General features: G+C 45.0%; 1 protein-coding gene across 1 annotated transcript in view; it reads left to right on the top strand.

Moving 5' to 3' along the window:
* The window catches only part of PYGL (glycogen phosphorylase L), a 63,558-nt gene that overhangs the window by 33,203 nt on the left and 14,735 nt on the right, over nucleotides 1-15,620 (top strand). The window contains exons 6-12 of the mRNA XM_030214007.1: nucleotides 1,212-1,323; nucleotides 4,280-4,362; nucleotides 6,350-6,493; nucleotides 7,410-7,502; nucleotides 8,390-8,536; nucleotides 10,633-10,796; nucleotides 11,747-11,861. Of these exons, the coding sequence (XP_030069867.1) occupies nucleotides 1,212-1,323; nucleotides 4,280-4,362; nucleotides 6,350-6,493; nucleotides 7,410-7,502; nucleotides 8,390-8,536; nucleotides 10,633-10,796; nucleotides 11,747-11,861 (858 nt within the window). The remainder of the gene's footprint in view (nucleotides 1-1,211; nucleotides 1,324-4,279; nucleotides 4,363-6,349; nucleotides 6,494-7,409; nucleotides 7,503-8,389; nucleotides 8,537-10,632; nucleotides 10,797-11,746; nucleotides 11,862-15,620) is intronic.

The raw sequence follows: 15,620 nt of genomic DNA, 5'->3' as shown, positions 1-15,620 counted from the left end.
GATTTGATCCAAGTATCTTCTGCTTTTTCTCTGTTTTTTTCTTTCCTGCTTTTCTAGGGTCTCTTTTTTTCTTACATTTCACCTTTCTTCTCTCTCTGTGTCCACCAACCTCGCCTCAATCACTGCCACTGACAGGGCTGCCCTTCTGGACTGAAGGGAAAGCCTTGACACAAGACAACTACTGCTTAACTGGTTTATATATTGATCTGAATAGTAAGTTACTATGTAAATTTAAATAGCTACTTTGGTTTTGTTTGCATGCATGAATTACTTTTAAGGTTACCTGTCTAGTCTTCATGTGCTATATAGAAATACCTCAAAGTTGCTGAGTTCAGTTCTTATTATTTTTATATTTCTGCTCAAGTCTGGGACACGCTGCTGCTTCTTTTTTTTTTTTTTTTTTTTTACTGAAATTTCCAGTTCTTATGAGAATACAGTTTAAACGTCAGCTTAGTACTATGTTTTCTTTTCAAGCGGTCGCTATTTGGAATAATATCCGCTTAGAATTAGACTATAAGCAATTACATAAGAAACTGAAAACATTTTTATTTGATATTAAATTTTGATATAATTTTCATTTATTTCATTTTCTATTTATTGTTTTTTATTTACAGATTGTTATTCCTCACTTCATTTGTGGGGTTTTTTTTTTTTAATATCTTTAACTGCCTTGAACCTCTTGCTGGGACCAACATGTTCTATAAGTCATGAATTAGATGAGATTAATTTTGACACTGCTGGCGATCAAGGTTAGAGGACCTGGGGGAAAGTGAGGGACAGACACTGAACTCGCAGAGGGAGGGGGGTGGGAATAGAACAATGCTGGACTCGGGAATGGAAGTGGGGTTGAGAGACACTGGCTGAATCCAGGGGTGGAAGCCTAACAGGGAGAGAATCAGCAATATAAAAAGCTGTTTTTAGGGGTCTGCCAGCAGCTGATCTGGCCAGCTCAAAAATAGCCAGTTGGCAACCATAGTATATGATATACACATATAGCTGCCTGTCTTTACACACATTTTAAATTATGAATAGGGCTTCTAAAGTAAGGGCTTTGCTGAATAGCAGTATTCTGCTTATATGTGTTTGAGCTTGACTATACTTCCTGTTTACTTTTTTGTTTGTTTTAACGTTTGTGAATACTTAATTTGATAGAGAGAGAAAAACCAATTTCAGGTGTTCAGTATAAGCTCTATTGTGTTCTCTTCTCCTAGGTGGTGCTTGCAATGCCCTTTGACACTCCTGTGCCAGGATATATGAACAACACTGTGAACACCATGAGGCTGTGGTCTGCCCGAGCTCCTAATGACTTCAACCTGCGAGATTGTGAGTGACTAACCAGTTTCCAAGGGGGCTTATTCACACTGCCTGTGTAGAGATGACCTGGCTGCAGGGAGGTCTGCTATGAGTCTCAAGTTGGAGATTTGAAAACTCTACAAGTATCACATGAAGAGATTTTCTAAAGCCATTACTTGACCCTAGAGCACATCTTCAGGGGCTCTTATTGAGCAGCACTATCCGATTATCTGCTTGGTCTGCCACGGCACTAATCTGGCCAGTGCCAGTTTTGGTTCTGGGGCGGACCCAGAAGCTTTCCAGCACTGCAGATATTGAATAGCCAGACATGTTGAACTGCTCAGCTCTCTGGGCACAGCACTTGAGTGTCGGCTGAACCCTGGTAACTTGCAGATGCTGCCAAATGCCTGGATATTGGTGCTGGGATAGGGACAGGCACTTGAACATCCAGTTTAATTTAACTGGTAGCAGTCAGTGTTTGAAGATACGCTGACCGCCACCCTAGTCCCAGAGGGAATAAGGAATCTTCATTCTTCTGAACATTTAAAGTTGGGTGCATAGTATAAAATTATAAAGATGAAAATCTAACAAAATGACTACGTAGAAAATGATGGCAGCTAAATACCATATGGCCTGCCCACTCTGTCCCTTCATTGAACCACTTGGCTGTACAATCCCTTCCTCTCCCTCGGAGATGCTCTATTCTTATCACATTCCTTCTTAAATTGACTGTTCAGACCTACCCTCCTCCATGTATATGGTTAAGTAAAGGATAACCATCCTTTGCATTCTGGTGGCTGTGGAGGACGTGTTAATCACTTGTGCTAGAATATTCCACGTCCTGTCTTCTTAAATTCATTTGCACTGGGGAGAGACATGTTGCTGATTGTGTTATGATGCATGGGATGTACTGCCTGAGCTCCCTTTCCCCGAGGCATACAGTGGTGGAAATAAGTATTTGATCCCTTGCTGATTTTGTAAGTTTGCCCACTGACAAAGACATGAGCAGCCCATAATTGAAGGGTAGGTTATTGGTAACAGTGAGAGATAGCACATCACAAATTAAATCCGGAAAATCACATTGTGGAAAGTATATGAATTTATTTGCATTCTGCAGAGGGAAATAAGTATTTGATCCCCCACCAACCAGTAAGAGATCTGGCCCCTACAGACCAGGTAGATGCTCCAAATCAACTCGTTACCTGCATGACAGACAGCTGTCGGCAATGGTCACCTGTATGAAAGACACCTGTCCACAGACTCAGTGAATCAGTCAGACTCTAACCTCTACAAAATGGCCAAGAGCAAGGAGCTGTCTAAGGATGTCAGGGACAAGATCATACACCTGCACAAGGCTGGAATGGGCTACAAAACCATCAGTAAGACGCTGGGCGAGAAGGAGACAACTGTTGGTGCCATAGTAAGAAAATGGAAGAAGTACAAAATGACTGTCAATCGACAAAGATCTGGGGCTCCACGCAAAATCTCACCTCGTGGGGTATCCTTGATCATGAGGAAGGTTAGAAATCAGCCTACAACTACAAGGGGGGAACTTGTCAATGATCTCAAGGCAGCTGGGACCACTGTCACCACGAAAACCATTGGTAACACATTACGACATAACGGATTGCAATCCTGCAGTGCCCGCAAGGTCCCCCTGCTCCGGAAGGCACATGTGACGGCCCGTCTGAAGTTTGCCAGTGAACACCTGGATGATGCCGAGAGTGATTGGGAGAAGGTGCTGTGGTCAGATGAGACAAAAATTGAGCTCTTTGGCATGAACTCAACTCGCCGTGTTTGGAGGAAGAGAAATGCTGCCTATGACCCAAAGAACACCGTCCCCACTGTCAAGCATGGAGGTGGAAATGTTATGTTTTGGGGGTGTTTCTCTGCTAAGGGCACAGGACTACTTCACCGCATCAATGGGAGAATGGATGGGGCCATGTACCGTACAATTCTGAGTGACAACCTCCTTCCCTCCGCCAGGGCCTTAAAAATGGGTCGTGGCTGGGTCTTCCAGCACAACAATGACCCAAAACATACAGCCAAGGCAACAAAGGAGTGGCTCAGGAAGAAGCACATTAGGGTCATGGAGTGGCCTAGCCAGTCACCAGACCTTAATCCCATTGAAAACTTATGGAGGGAGCTGAAGCTGCGAGTTGCCAAGCGACAGCCCAGAACTCTTAATGATTTAGAGATGATCTGCAAAGAGGAGTGGACCAAAATTCCTCCTGACATGTGTGCAAACCTCATCATCAACTACAGAAGACGTCTGACCGCTGTGCTTGCCAACAAGGGTTTTGCCAACAAGTATTAGGTCTTGTTTGCCAGAGGGATTAAATACTTATTTCCCTCTGCAGAATGCAAATAAATTCATATACTTTCCACAATGTGATTTTCCGGATTTAATTTGTGATGTGCTATCTCTCACTGTTACCAATAACCTACCCTTCAATTATGGGCTGCTCATGTCTTTGTCAGTGGGCAAACTTACAAAATCAGCAAGGGATCAAATACTTATTTCCACCACTGTATTTTTGCCAGGCCATGCTGAAAACATTGGCGTATGTTTTGTGCTACATGGCATGTGGGGAGAGGAAAGCCTTATTTAGGGCAGCTATGTGCCACTTATAATCTTTCTTCCTGCACATTGCCTAAGTAGTGACATCTAAAGACAATTCAGAAGGCTTGTTGCGCTCTCTCCCCTCATTTAAATGTGTTACAAGGAGCACAGTTTTGATAAGGTGTTTTGCAGAGGGTAAGGTCTCCCGATTTGCTGCCCCTCTAAAAATCAGTAGCTTCTGAAAGTAAAGCACAGTGGAAGGAAGGCTTGTAAAATGTTTTTTATTATGTGAAATCTGTTTTTAATTGGATATAAAGCTTGTTAGTGCTTTAAAAACCCAAGTTTGAACACAACTGCTTCTGTTCCATTATGTAACTTAGAAACCCAGACAAAGTAATAAGGTGTGTTTGTTTTTTTTCTCAGTTAATGTCGGCGACTATATTCAGGCTGTGCTGGACAGAAACCTGGCTGAGAACATTTCCCGTGTCCTGTATCCTAACGACAATGTATGTTATAAGACTTTAGTTACAACACTTAAATTGTCCAGAAACTGACGGCTACATAGACTAATCTTAGAATGAGCTGCAGTGCTCAAGTCGGGCTCTCTAAAAAGCATCATCGAGACTTTTAAAATGAAAGGACTAGTTTGAGTCGGTGATGGACAGAATGGCCTCATTAAGTGGGGGATTTGTGCCTGTGGGGAAAGTACTTTTAATAAGCTGAACCCCAAAATGGTCGGTCAGTCCTTTCTGGGAATACTGCCCTTAGTAAGTTACTGAGTGCTAGCCCACTGTCTTGTAATGCGGGGTTGTAAAATAAAGTTAGGAATTTTTAGTGTTATCTGATGGCTGCTGTTGGGCTTGGTCAATCCCTCAGTTTGCAGTATGGGTTATTTGTGTAATCCCTGTTTTAATTGTAGTAAGAATTTAGAATTGACGTGTAAAGGTGTTTAAAGTACCTGAACATGTAGTCAGTTTTAAAGCAGGGGTTTAAAGGATACCCACAATTAATACGCATGAGAGATTTGCCTCCATTCTGTGCAAATCTACCTCCTGCATATTCGTTTGGGTATCCTGAAAACCTGACTAGATGTGTCCAAGGACTGGGCTGAGAATCCCTGGTTAAAAAAAAAAAAAAAGCATAAGTGTGCTCTCTTCTGGTCCTGTAGCAACTTTCTCCTTTCTGTATCATCATATCAGAGGAAGTAAGCGGTGCTAGCAGATAAAGCAGTCTAGGCAAGCGTCTGCACCCCCATGGCACTGCTGCATATTCGCTTTCTTGAAAATCCAGTTCCTTGAATGTAGATAACAGGTCTGCCGCAAGCTTCCCAGCATTATCCTTAATAAAACTTTAGTGTTCAGTTACAGGCCTACTGAACTGGAGTAAGTCGGCAGTAAAACGTTTTATAAAGTTAACCTTTTGTAAGCCCCATTCAGTGAGGGTTGGGGTCCGGGGTCATGAGTTCGGGCCCTGTGATTCCTGTGATGGGTTGTTGTTCCTTCTTAGGGAATGGGGTTAGATTTTACTATTGGAAGGGGTACAGGGTGGAAAGGGGGGGGGGGGAGTTGATATCACAGTTGTACTGTTGTTACATGATGTTTGTGCTTGCTGTACCCTTTTTTGGATTGCTTCTTGTAGTTTAGGTACAACAGTTTTTTTGTGTGTGTTTATGTTGGGGTGATATTTGGGGGAAAGATCGGATGAAATATAAAAGTTTGACGGTTTTTAATTTTTCTCTTCAGTACCCATGATTTTTTTCTAGTTGTTGATATGAAATGTAAATTAACTGTGGAGACTGCATAGCAGGGGTGTATCTGCGTGGGGCCACAGGGGCCTGGGCCCCCGCAGATTTCGCCCTGGCCCCCCTCCCGCCGCCAGCCCTCCCCCGCTGCCGTTTCTTACTTTTGCGTCCGCTTCCTCCTGCGCCTTTAAAAATATTTCTTCAGCTGGCGGGGGACCCCAACCCCCGCCGGCCAACCCGAGGTGACAACTTGCAGGTTCTTCCTCCGCCGTGGCCAACATGCTGGAGTTGAAAGCATCTGAATCCAGTTCGGAGTCTGACAGACTCCAAACTGGATTCAGACGCTCAACTCCAGCATGTTGGCCACGGCGGAGGAAGAACTTGCAAGTTGTCACCTCGGGTTGGCCGGCGGGGGTTGGGGTCCCCCGCCAGCTGAAGAAATATTTTTAAAGGCGCAGGAGGAAGCGGACGCAAAAGTAAGAAACGGCAGCGGGGGAGGGCTGGTGGCGGGAGGGGGGGTGGAGAGAGTCGTTGGTGGGGTGGGTCCGGTAATGGCGGAGGGGGGGGGGTCGGTGGCGGCGGGGGGGGGGGTAAAATGTGCCCCCTCCCTCTGGCTCTGGCCCCCCCTACCGCCGGAGGCCAGATACGCCCCTGCTGCATAGGTTTAGCTCTTGTACACATACTGTCTCAATATAGGTGTGAAGTGTTTTGTGCGTACTGGAGGTTTTTTTTTTGTTTTGTTTGTTTTTTAGTTCTTTGAAGGGAAGGAGCTGCGCTTGAAGCAGGAATACTTTGTCGTGGCTGCCTCTCTCCAAGACATTATCCGTCGGTTCAAAGCCTCTCGATTTGGTTCTCGGGACACCATCCGCACAGCATTCGATACTTTCCCTGATAAGGTAACTATAGCTTGATTGGTGATTTCCTGATAACCTGGACACTATAGGATGTCCTCCTGCCCTGCACTGTAAATGTACACACATCAATCTAGTTCAGCTAGATGAGAAATAGCCCTGACTGAAATTTAACACCAGTACTCTGCCACTTCCCATACCTGTTTGTATGCATAAGGCCTGCATTGCCTAACCGAGGCCTAAGAACTAAATCCTACACCTCCTGTGGGGTTGGTGAACGCCGATGTACAATACTCCCATAAAGCAAAACCTTTCATTTGAATGTTACTTGGTGAGAAGTCAGTGTATGCCAAAACCTGTCAAGGAGAGAGAGAAGTTCATGGGAGCTGGGAGTTCAGTCTCCAGGGAAGAAATATACTTCCGCTGCATGCCTACCCTCTACTCTGCCCCTTCAAAAAGTATGATGGGGAGAGGGGATAGAGTGTGCATCAGAATTAAGCAGTGAGCGAATCCTGGAATATCTGACATCTGATTTCAGGTGAATGGCGTTAGCCTAGTGCCCTTGTTCAGTATTTTTTTTTCCAAGCTACTAAAATATATTCAGTAACTGTTACTTTGTAGTTCAGTGCTGCAAGAATTTGAAGCACCACCTTGGAACAGAAAATCTGTCCTTACCTGTTTAGAGCAGCAATACAACAGGTTTCTTAGCATAATGCAATCAACACCTTAAAACTGTTTAAATTCTCATATTTTCATTTTTTTATTTCACTGCTAAGGACACAAGAGGGTCAACCTCGGAGCAGATTTAGCTTGAGCACTGCAGCTTTAAGCTGCCTGTCAGCCACCCAGCATGTTCAGGATTCTGCTTTTCGGCTCTTAGTGATTACTTGATGGTTCTGTGTGCGCTCCAGGCTGCTCTAGGGCATGAAATAACCAAGCTGTTCTGCATATCACTTCACAGGTAGCAATCCAGCTGAATGATACACACCCTGCCCTTGGTATTCCTGAGCTGATGAGAATTTTTGTGGATATTGAGAAGCTTCCCTGGAACAAGGTTTGTAGATCGGCCTCACCTCACTCTCCAGACAGACATAGCAGGCCTGGATTTAGGCCTAGGTAACTGCCTCTAGTGCCAACTTGGTGTAAATGTAACATTAACTTGCACCAGTTCTGGTCATAATGTCATTCCTGAACCTGAACAAATGGCACAGTAATTCCAACCAAATAATTCTCCCAACAGCCAATATTGTGCTTGCGGGGGGGGAGGGGGGGGACACTAAAATTCCTGTAGATACTATAATGTCCACTGTGTAATTGGACTATATACCTTTAAGTGTTTAAGGGAAACCCTCAGAAGCAGAGCTGCCACTACCATATTTCCCTCTGGGTCATAAGAGTACATGATAAAATGAAAGTGCTGCTTTATCAGCAGCTAATCGTTATTTGCTTGGTTTCAACCATCACAGGGTTTCCCTAAGGTACATATATCAACGTGAGTTGATACGACAAAATTCTTACGGCTATTAGTGAGTATATTAGCTCCACACACATAATCAGTGTGGTTGAACACTGGAACGTGATTGTTAGTCTGCTGTTATATCAACCAAAATTAAACTATAGTTCAGCCGTAAAAATTTTATTTTAGTTGCAGCAAGATACCCTACTTTCATTTTATCTTCCTCAAGGAATGGCTTCGGTGACACTTATCCCCAGTCCATCAAAGTTTTTGTGGTGCCATTAGCAGACTTGGGGGGGGCGGGGGGGGGGGGGGGTTATTGTTGAATTTTGTTTCCTTGTTAGTACAGCAAACGGTAGCTAAATTCTCGGCACCCATAGTGTGCCACATCTGCTTCTGCCTATTGTGATGTCATTGTCTGTTGGATAATCCTTTCTTGCCTTCTAACATGGTCTGTGGCCCTCTTTTTTTTTTTTTTTTTGTAGGCCTGGGAGATTACCAAGAAGACCTTTGCCTACACCAACCACACGGTGCTGCCTGAGGCCTTGGAGCGCTGGCCTGTGGATCTGATGGAGAATCTGCTTCCCAGACATATGCAGATCATATATGAAATAAACCAACGACATCTGAATGTGTGTATTTCACAGAAATCGCCTTTTATATTGAAATGAGTTTACTGCTGCTTATTTCCCTTCTGTTTGTGCTTTCTACAGCACTGCATAAGCTTGATAGCCCTAACCAGAAACACATTAGGCCTCGTTGTTTGGAGTTTAGTCAAGTATTAGTGGAGCAGTAGCCTAATCGTTAGCACAGTAGACTGAGAACCTGGAGAACTGGGTTTGATTCCCACTGCAGCTCCTTTTGATCCTGGGGCAAGTCACTGGACCCTCCAGGGGTGTAACCAGACCTCACAGTCGGAGGAGACCAGAGCCCGAGGTGGGGGGGGGGCACATTTTAGTCTGCCACCCTGCCCCTCCCCACTCACTGCTGCAGCAAATACCTTAGCTGGTGAGGGTCCCCAACCCCCTTCAGCTGAAGCTTTCTGTAGCGCCGGTCTCCGCCGCATTGCCTGCCCTGCTGTCTCTTCCTCCTCACATCCTGCACACTCCTTTAAGTGAAACTCAGCAATTTCACTAAAAGGAGCGTACAGGACATGAGGGGGAAGAGAGAGCAGGGTAGGCAACTCGGCGGCGCCAGAGACCGGCGCTGGACAAGGCTTCAGCTGGCAGGGGTTGGGGTCCCCCGCAAGCAAAACCAGGGGCCCAGAGGAAATTTGAGGGACCCAGGCCCCCGTGGCCCCACATAGCTACACGACTGTTTTAAGCTTCTCTTTGTCTTACGAAGGACTTGTAACTACAGAACTCCTCTGGTGTAATTTTGCATGAAAGGCAGAAATGAAAATCTTTAAGTTGTATATGTTAGCAGTACTACTACTACTATTTAGCATTTCTATAGCGCTACAAGGCATACGCAGCGCTGCACAAACATAGAAGAAAGACAGTCCCTGCTCAAAGAGCTTACAATCTAATAGACAAAAAATAAAGTAATCAAATCAATTAATGTGTACAGGAAGGAGGAGAGGAGGTTACTAGTGGTAAATAGTGGTAAATAGATGTTTAGACCTGTGAGTCAGGAGAAGAAATCCCATTTACCAGCGAGTTAATTTTTAAAGTTTCCTGGTTAAGGGTGGCATATAAACACTAAAAGAAGAGATGGGAGAAGGTGACTTAATCCGGTTCAAGCTGAGGCTCCTTGTACTATAGCTCGCTTGGTTCGCTGGGAGGGGGAAGAAAGTGGTGTCCATTGTGCCCAGGTACATGAGAACGAAGGCAAACTTTAGATCCCGAGTCTCACTGCTTGAGGTGTTTTTTCAATTTTTACTTTGATAACTCAAGATAAGGAACAGAATAAAGCCAGAGAAGCCAAGTAAACTGGATACCCCTAACATGCTTTGATTGAAAGAGAACCAGAAATTGCAGTAGCTTCTGCAAACCCTTTCCAGAGCAGGAGGCTGGGCTTAAGCTGCATCACACAAACTGACGCTTTAAATGATACCTGTCGATGAGCCTTCACTTTGTCCCCCTGTTCGCTTACTTTTTTAAAAATCGTATTAGCACATTTTGGGTTTTTTTTGCTTTTTTATTAAGAGCTCAAATATAAAAACTTTGCAGATTTCAACAGAATACAAATGTATTCCTAAAACTTTGTAGCTCTCATTTTGAAAAGTGCATGCTGCAGCTTTCTCTCCCTCTTGAGTGTCAACCGGTCATGACAGTAACTTTGACATCTGCATTCTGACTTGTGCAGCAGCTAAAAGCAGAAAGCGATGCAGGTTTGGATAGTATGTAGAAAAATGTGGCATTTTCCCAGGACTAGTGTTAAACATGCTGGGGCCCAGGATGTAAATTTGAAGGGGGCACCAAAAATTCTCCAGCAGGCTGCATCTCCTTCACATGTAGGTAGGCTTGGAGGCCCTGGGCAACTGCCTTTTTTTGCCACCACCCCCTTAGCTTAGGATCTGAATTTTCCAAACAGTGCAGTATGAGCTAACATTTCCTCTTTATCTGGTACGCATTTTCTGTATAGTATTGGGCAATGACTCTTTAAATTGGACCTGAATTTTACAATGTTAGCGCAGTCTTTTCTCCATTCTTGTGACTCTCTGCTGCTTGTGGGTACTCCTGGGCTTGGCCTGTAGCTAAATTTCCTTTCCTTTATCCCACTCTAGAGAATTTCAGCCTTGTTTCCTGAAGACGTCGACAGACTCAGAAGGATGTCTCTGATTGAAGAGGAAGGGGTGAAGAGAATTAACATGGCACACCTCTGCATTGTCGGTTCACATGCTGTTAATGGTGTGGCGAAGATTCATTCAGATATTGTCAAGAATCAAGTGTAAGAATCAAACCTTTAGCTTCCATGATTTGGGATCATTAATAACCCGAAGGGTGACTAAAATGATAGCGGGGATGGGACGACTTCCCTATGAAGAAAAACTAAGGAGGCTAGGGCTTTTCAGCTTCAAAAGGAGACGGCTGAGGGGAGACATGATAGAGGTATATAAAATAATGAGTGGAGTGGAACAGGAGGATGTGAAGTGTCCACGCTTTCCAAAAATACTAGGACTAGGGGGCATGCGATGAAACTATAGTATAGCAAATTTAAAACAAATCGGAGAAACTTTTTCTTCACCCAACGCATAATTAAACTCTGGAATTCGTTGCCGGAGAACGTGGTGAAGGCGGTTAGCTTGGCAGAGTTTAAAAAGGGGTTAGACGGTTTCCTAAAGGACAAGTCCATAAACCACTACTAAATGGACTTGGGAAAAATCCACAATTCCAGGAATAACATGAATAGAATGTTTGTACGTTTGGGAAGCTTGCCAGGTGCCCTTGGCCTGGATTGGCCGCTGTCGTGGACAGGATGCTGGGCTCGATTGACCCTTGGTCTTTTCCCAGTGTGGCATTACTTATGTACTTTATATAATCATACATGTACTGTGCTGTGTTTTGCAGCACTGGACCAAGAGCGTGAAGGGCTACAGACCCAAGGGCCACATTGTAGAATGAAAATGAGATTATAATTGTTCAGTGACCCTGTTGTCACCAAAACTCCACACTGCAACAAAGTGATTAGTAGCTGGATTCTACAATGTTCCAGCAATGCCCGGTTGCCTTAAAAGTAGGAAAAGGGGCTGGTTCTGTCAATAAAATTAGCATTTTGATCCTGGTGACTTGTATTTACAACATAGTTTAAAGATGTGTCTTTTAGCCTGTCGGACAAATCGGATTGTGCTCTGATTTTGAACCCAAGAGCAAATGAAAGGTTAAGTCTTGCTTTTGTAGGTTCAAGGACTTCAGCGAAATAGAACCGGAGAAGTTCCAGAATAAGACTAATGGAATCACTCCCAGGCGCTGGCTGCTGCTGTGCAATCCCGGACTAGCTGAGCTTATTGCAGAGGTAATTCTCCTGCTTTTCTCTGCTGTCGGAAAGATCCAGGCCCTTGAGCATATTAATAGTCCTGCATCAAGCTGGACTGATATGTGGTTCTAATGCATCTGTTTCCAGCAGGATGAAAAGGCCAGAGGAGACATTCGGGCACTTTGCCTGGCACAGTTTTTCCTTGCGCTATAATGTTCCCCTCCTTTCATTCTTTTATGGTATTGCATTGTAAACTGCTTAGACCTGTTGAATGAAGCGGTATATCAAATTTTATTCAACTATAAACTCATTCTATAATGTTGGTGCCTACATGTGTATGCTAGAATTAGAGCAAACTAGCACTTCACCCATGTGACTATACACGTATGCATAAGTATCGTGTGTGTGCTCAGCATGCAACTTGTTTCAGCACGTAAGTGCAAAGGGCGTACATGGCAGGGCACTTCTGCATATACCTTCTAGAATACTGCAACTTGTGCACATAAGTACCATTCTTAAATGGAAAAATTAATTCTTACCTGATAATTTTCTTTCCATTAGTCCCAACAGATCAATCCAGAGACTTGTGGGTTGTGTCCCTCTACCAGCAGGTGGAGATAGAGAGAACCTCAGAGGTTTGCTATATGTGGACCTGTGCAGCCAGCTGAACATCAGTATGAATGATACCAAAGCAGTGGAATGTAAACAGTAGAAAACTCTCCTGACATTGTCGGACCAATTGCCCAACATACTTCCATCACTTCTATATTTATTTATTTTATTTTTTTAATCAAACGAAGGAACATCCAGAACAATAGAACCCGGAAAAAAAAACTAACCAACTGCAACAAAACCACAGACAGTAAACCCAGGGGGGCCTCTGGATTGATCTGTTGGGACTAATGGAAAGAAGATTATCAGGTAAGAATTAATTTTTCCTTCTATGGCGTCCCACAGATCAATCCAGAGACTTGTGGGATGTACCCAAGTAGGGAGGGACACCCCCAACCTGGTAGAAATCACCGACGAGCCAAACACCGCATCTTGACGAGCTGCCACATCCACCCAATAATGATGAGTGAATGTATGGACCGAAGCCCATGTAGCTGCCCTGCAGATATCTTCCAGCGAAACCAAATGGGACTCTGCATAGGAGGATGCTTGAGCTCGCGTAGAATGAGCATGAACTTGCAAAGGGGCTTGCTTGCCCAATGCCATGTATGCCGAAGAGATGGCCTCCCGCAACCAACAGGCTATGGTGGCCTTGGATGCCATATGACCCTTCTTACTGGCTCCAAAAAGGACGAAGAGATGGTCAGAAAGATGAAATTCATTTGTCACCTCCAAATACCTGAGAAGAGCCCGTCTCATGTCGAGGCAGTGAAGAGCCTGGAATTGCTCAGGGTAATCTTCCCGGCAGAAGGCCAGCAAATGCAGGGACTGCCCCAAGTGGAAATGAGAAACCACCTTGGGCAAAAACGAAGGAACTGTCCTAATCGATACCCCTACCTCCGTAAAACACAGGAAGGGGTCTCTGCGAGAGAGGGCCTGCAATGCTGAAATTCTCCGAGCGGAAGTAATGGCTACTAGGAAAATTCAAGGTGAGATCCTTAATCGTAATCCCCGATAAGGGTTGGAAAGGAGGACACTGAAGCGCTTTGACAACTAGATTAAGGTTCCAGGATGGCGCAAACAATTTACGCCCCTCAAGAAACGAACCACATCTGGGTGGGAGGCAATGGATGCACCCTGAAGCTGGCCTGTAAAAACATGCAGAGCTGCCACCTGCACCTTAAGAGAACTCAACAAGAGTGATTTTTGTATAGCCTCCTGAAGAAATGCGAGGATAACCGATACTGAAGCTGAAGCCGCTGAAAATCCAGAACTCGCACACCACGAATCAAAGGTACTGTCACGATTGTGGTCGTGACCCCTCTCAGACTCACCTTATTTCCGGTGGTCTGCATCTGAGCTGGCTTCTGTCTGTTCTTTTTGAGTTAGCTCTGTCTCTGTGTGCTGACTGCTTCCAGTGTGGCTCAAATTACTCCACTATACTGCACCTGTGTGTGTTAAGTCTCTCTGTGCTTCAGTATGCTTTCTGCCTGTGTCCTGTAGTTGTGACATCATCAGTCAGGGCCTTGATAAGGAAGTGGTGTTCTTCCATTCAAGGCCTTTGCATACGCCAAAGGTCCAGATTAGTGTTGGTGCAGTTTGCACTTCTGCTTTGTCTGGCTTGCCTTGCTTCTTAGTTAAGGTTCCTAGTCTGTATTCCTTGCTTGTTAGTCTCCTGAATCCAGTCCTGTTGGCTCAGTTTTTCTCCTGTCTGAGAACCCTGTATCCTTGTGCGGTTAGCACCTCAGCCTTGCTTTTGTCTGGGTGCCTGTGGGCACTTCTGAATCCTGTCTGCTTTTGGCTTCCTTTCCCTCCTGTCTGAGTACCGTGAATCCCTGGTGCTATTAGCATATCCTGGGTGCCTGTAGGCACTTCTGAATCCTGTCTGCTTTTGGCTTCCTTTCCCTCCTGTCTGTAAACCCTGAATCCCTTGTGCAGTTAGCCCCTCAGCCTTGCTCTTATCTGGGGGCCGGTGGACACTTGTGTATCCGGTCTGCTTTTGGTTTCCTGCCCATCCGGTCTGAGACCCTGTACCTTGAACCCTGTTCTACCCAGGCTTCTGTTTGTTTCCTGCCTGTTTGAGTCCCTGTGACCTGTCTTGTCTGGTTCCCTGCTCACCTCGGGCTTCTGCCCTACCCTGGTCAGTCAAGCTTGTTTTGAAAAGTCCTTATGTGTTTTTCCTCTGTTTGTGGCTGGTTGTCTCCAGCTTCAGTTCCCTTCCTGCTTGTGTCGGCCCTGCTTGCTTTCAGTTTCCTTCCAGTCTAGCCTATTTGGAAATCCTGAATCCTGAACCCTGTTTTGGCCAAGCTTGTTTTAGAATCCTTTCTAGTGTGAGTTTCCTGGTGTTCCTGCCTGCTTGCTCCAGTACCAGTTTTCTTCTAAGCCCTGCCGGCTGCCTGCACCCTGACCGCTGTGATTAAGGAATCCACCATAGGGACCTTCAGCAAGTCTAAGTCAGGAGCAGGTAGCTCGTAAAGACACGACATAGCTCTAAGCAACCTTAAGCCCCCTGTCCGGCGTATCCCACTGCACCAAAATAAGGATCTTCATGGCCTCATGCACATGAAAGGAACAAGGTGGGCATTTGGTGCCAGACATAATAGAGGGCACTGGACCTGTTCCTCCTGATGATTCAGAAAGAAATTGGCCAAAACCTCAAAAGCCCTAACAATCAGGGAGGGAAGCTCTTCCCTGCGAAAAAGGCAGGCAGCCGTCGGATCATCCCCCTCCTCAGAGGGCAGGGTGACCTCATCTGCCAAATCCAAAGATTCTGAGGGGGAGCCCGGAGACAAAACTGGGCCATCTGTGTCAGATAGCTCCTCGGGATCCAAAATCTCCACCCGGGGACGTTTTGGCAGGAAAGACTGAGAGGCTGCAGCAACCGAAGTTTGCTGAGGAAGAGACGGGGCTGCCTGAAGAGAAGCTCCTGACTTCTTCAAAAGAAATCACATTACTGGATCCTAGATGGGTATTTATTTTCCTCCACTATATTTTTCAATTCGTCTTCAATTGTTTTCAATTATTTTTCAACTTGCCTCAGTGGTGCTTATTGCCCAGTTATTATTTCTGTGGCAACATCTTAGGCACCTCATTTCTTCATCGGCTTTATATTTATATTTATATTATTTAAACACTTATCTGTGTAGATTTTCGGACTGGGGGCTCAAAGACGTCCGACATGCATGT

Source organism: Microcaecilia unicolor, chromosome 9 (genome assembly GCF_901765095.1).
Source record: "Microcaecilia unicolor chromosome 9, aMicUni1.1, whole genome shotgun sequence".
In the NCBI taxonomy this organism is placed as follows: domain Eukaryota; kingdom Metazoa; phylum Chordata; class Amphibia; order Gymnophiona; family Siphonopidae; genus Microcaecilia; species Microcaecilia unicolor.
The sequence above is the reverse complement of the archived record's forward strand: the minus strand, read 5'-3'. Positions and strand labels throughout refer to the sequence as shown.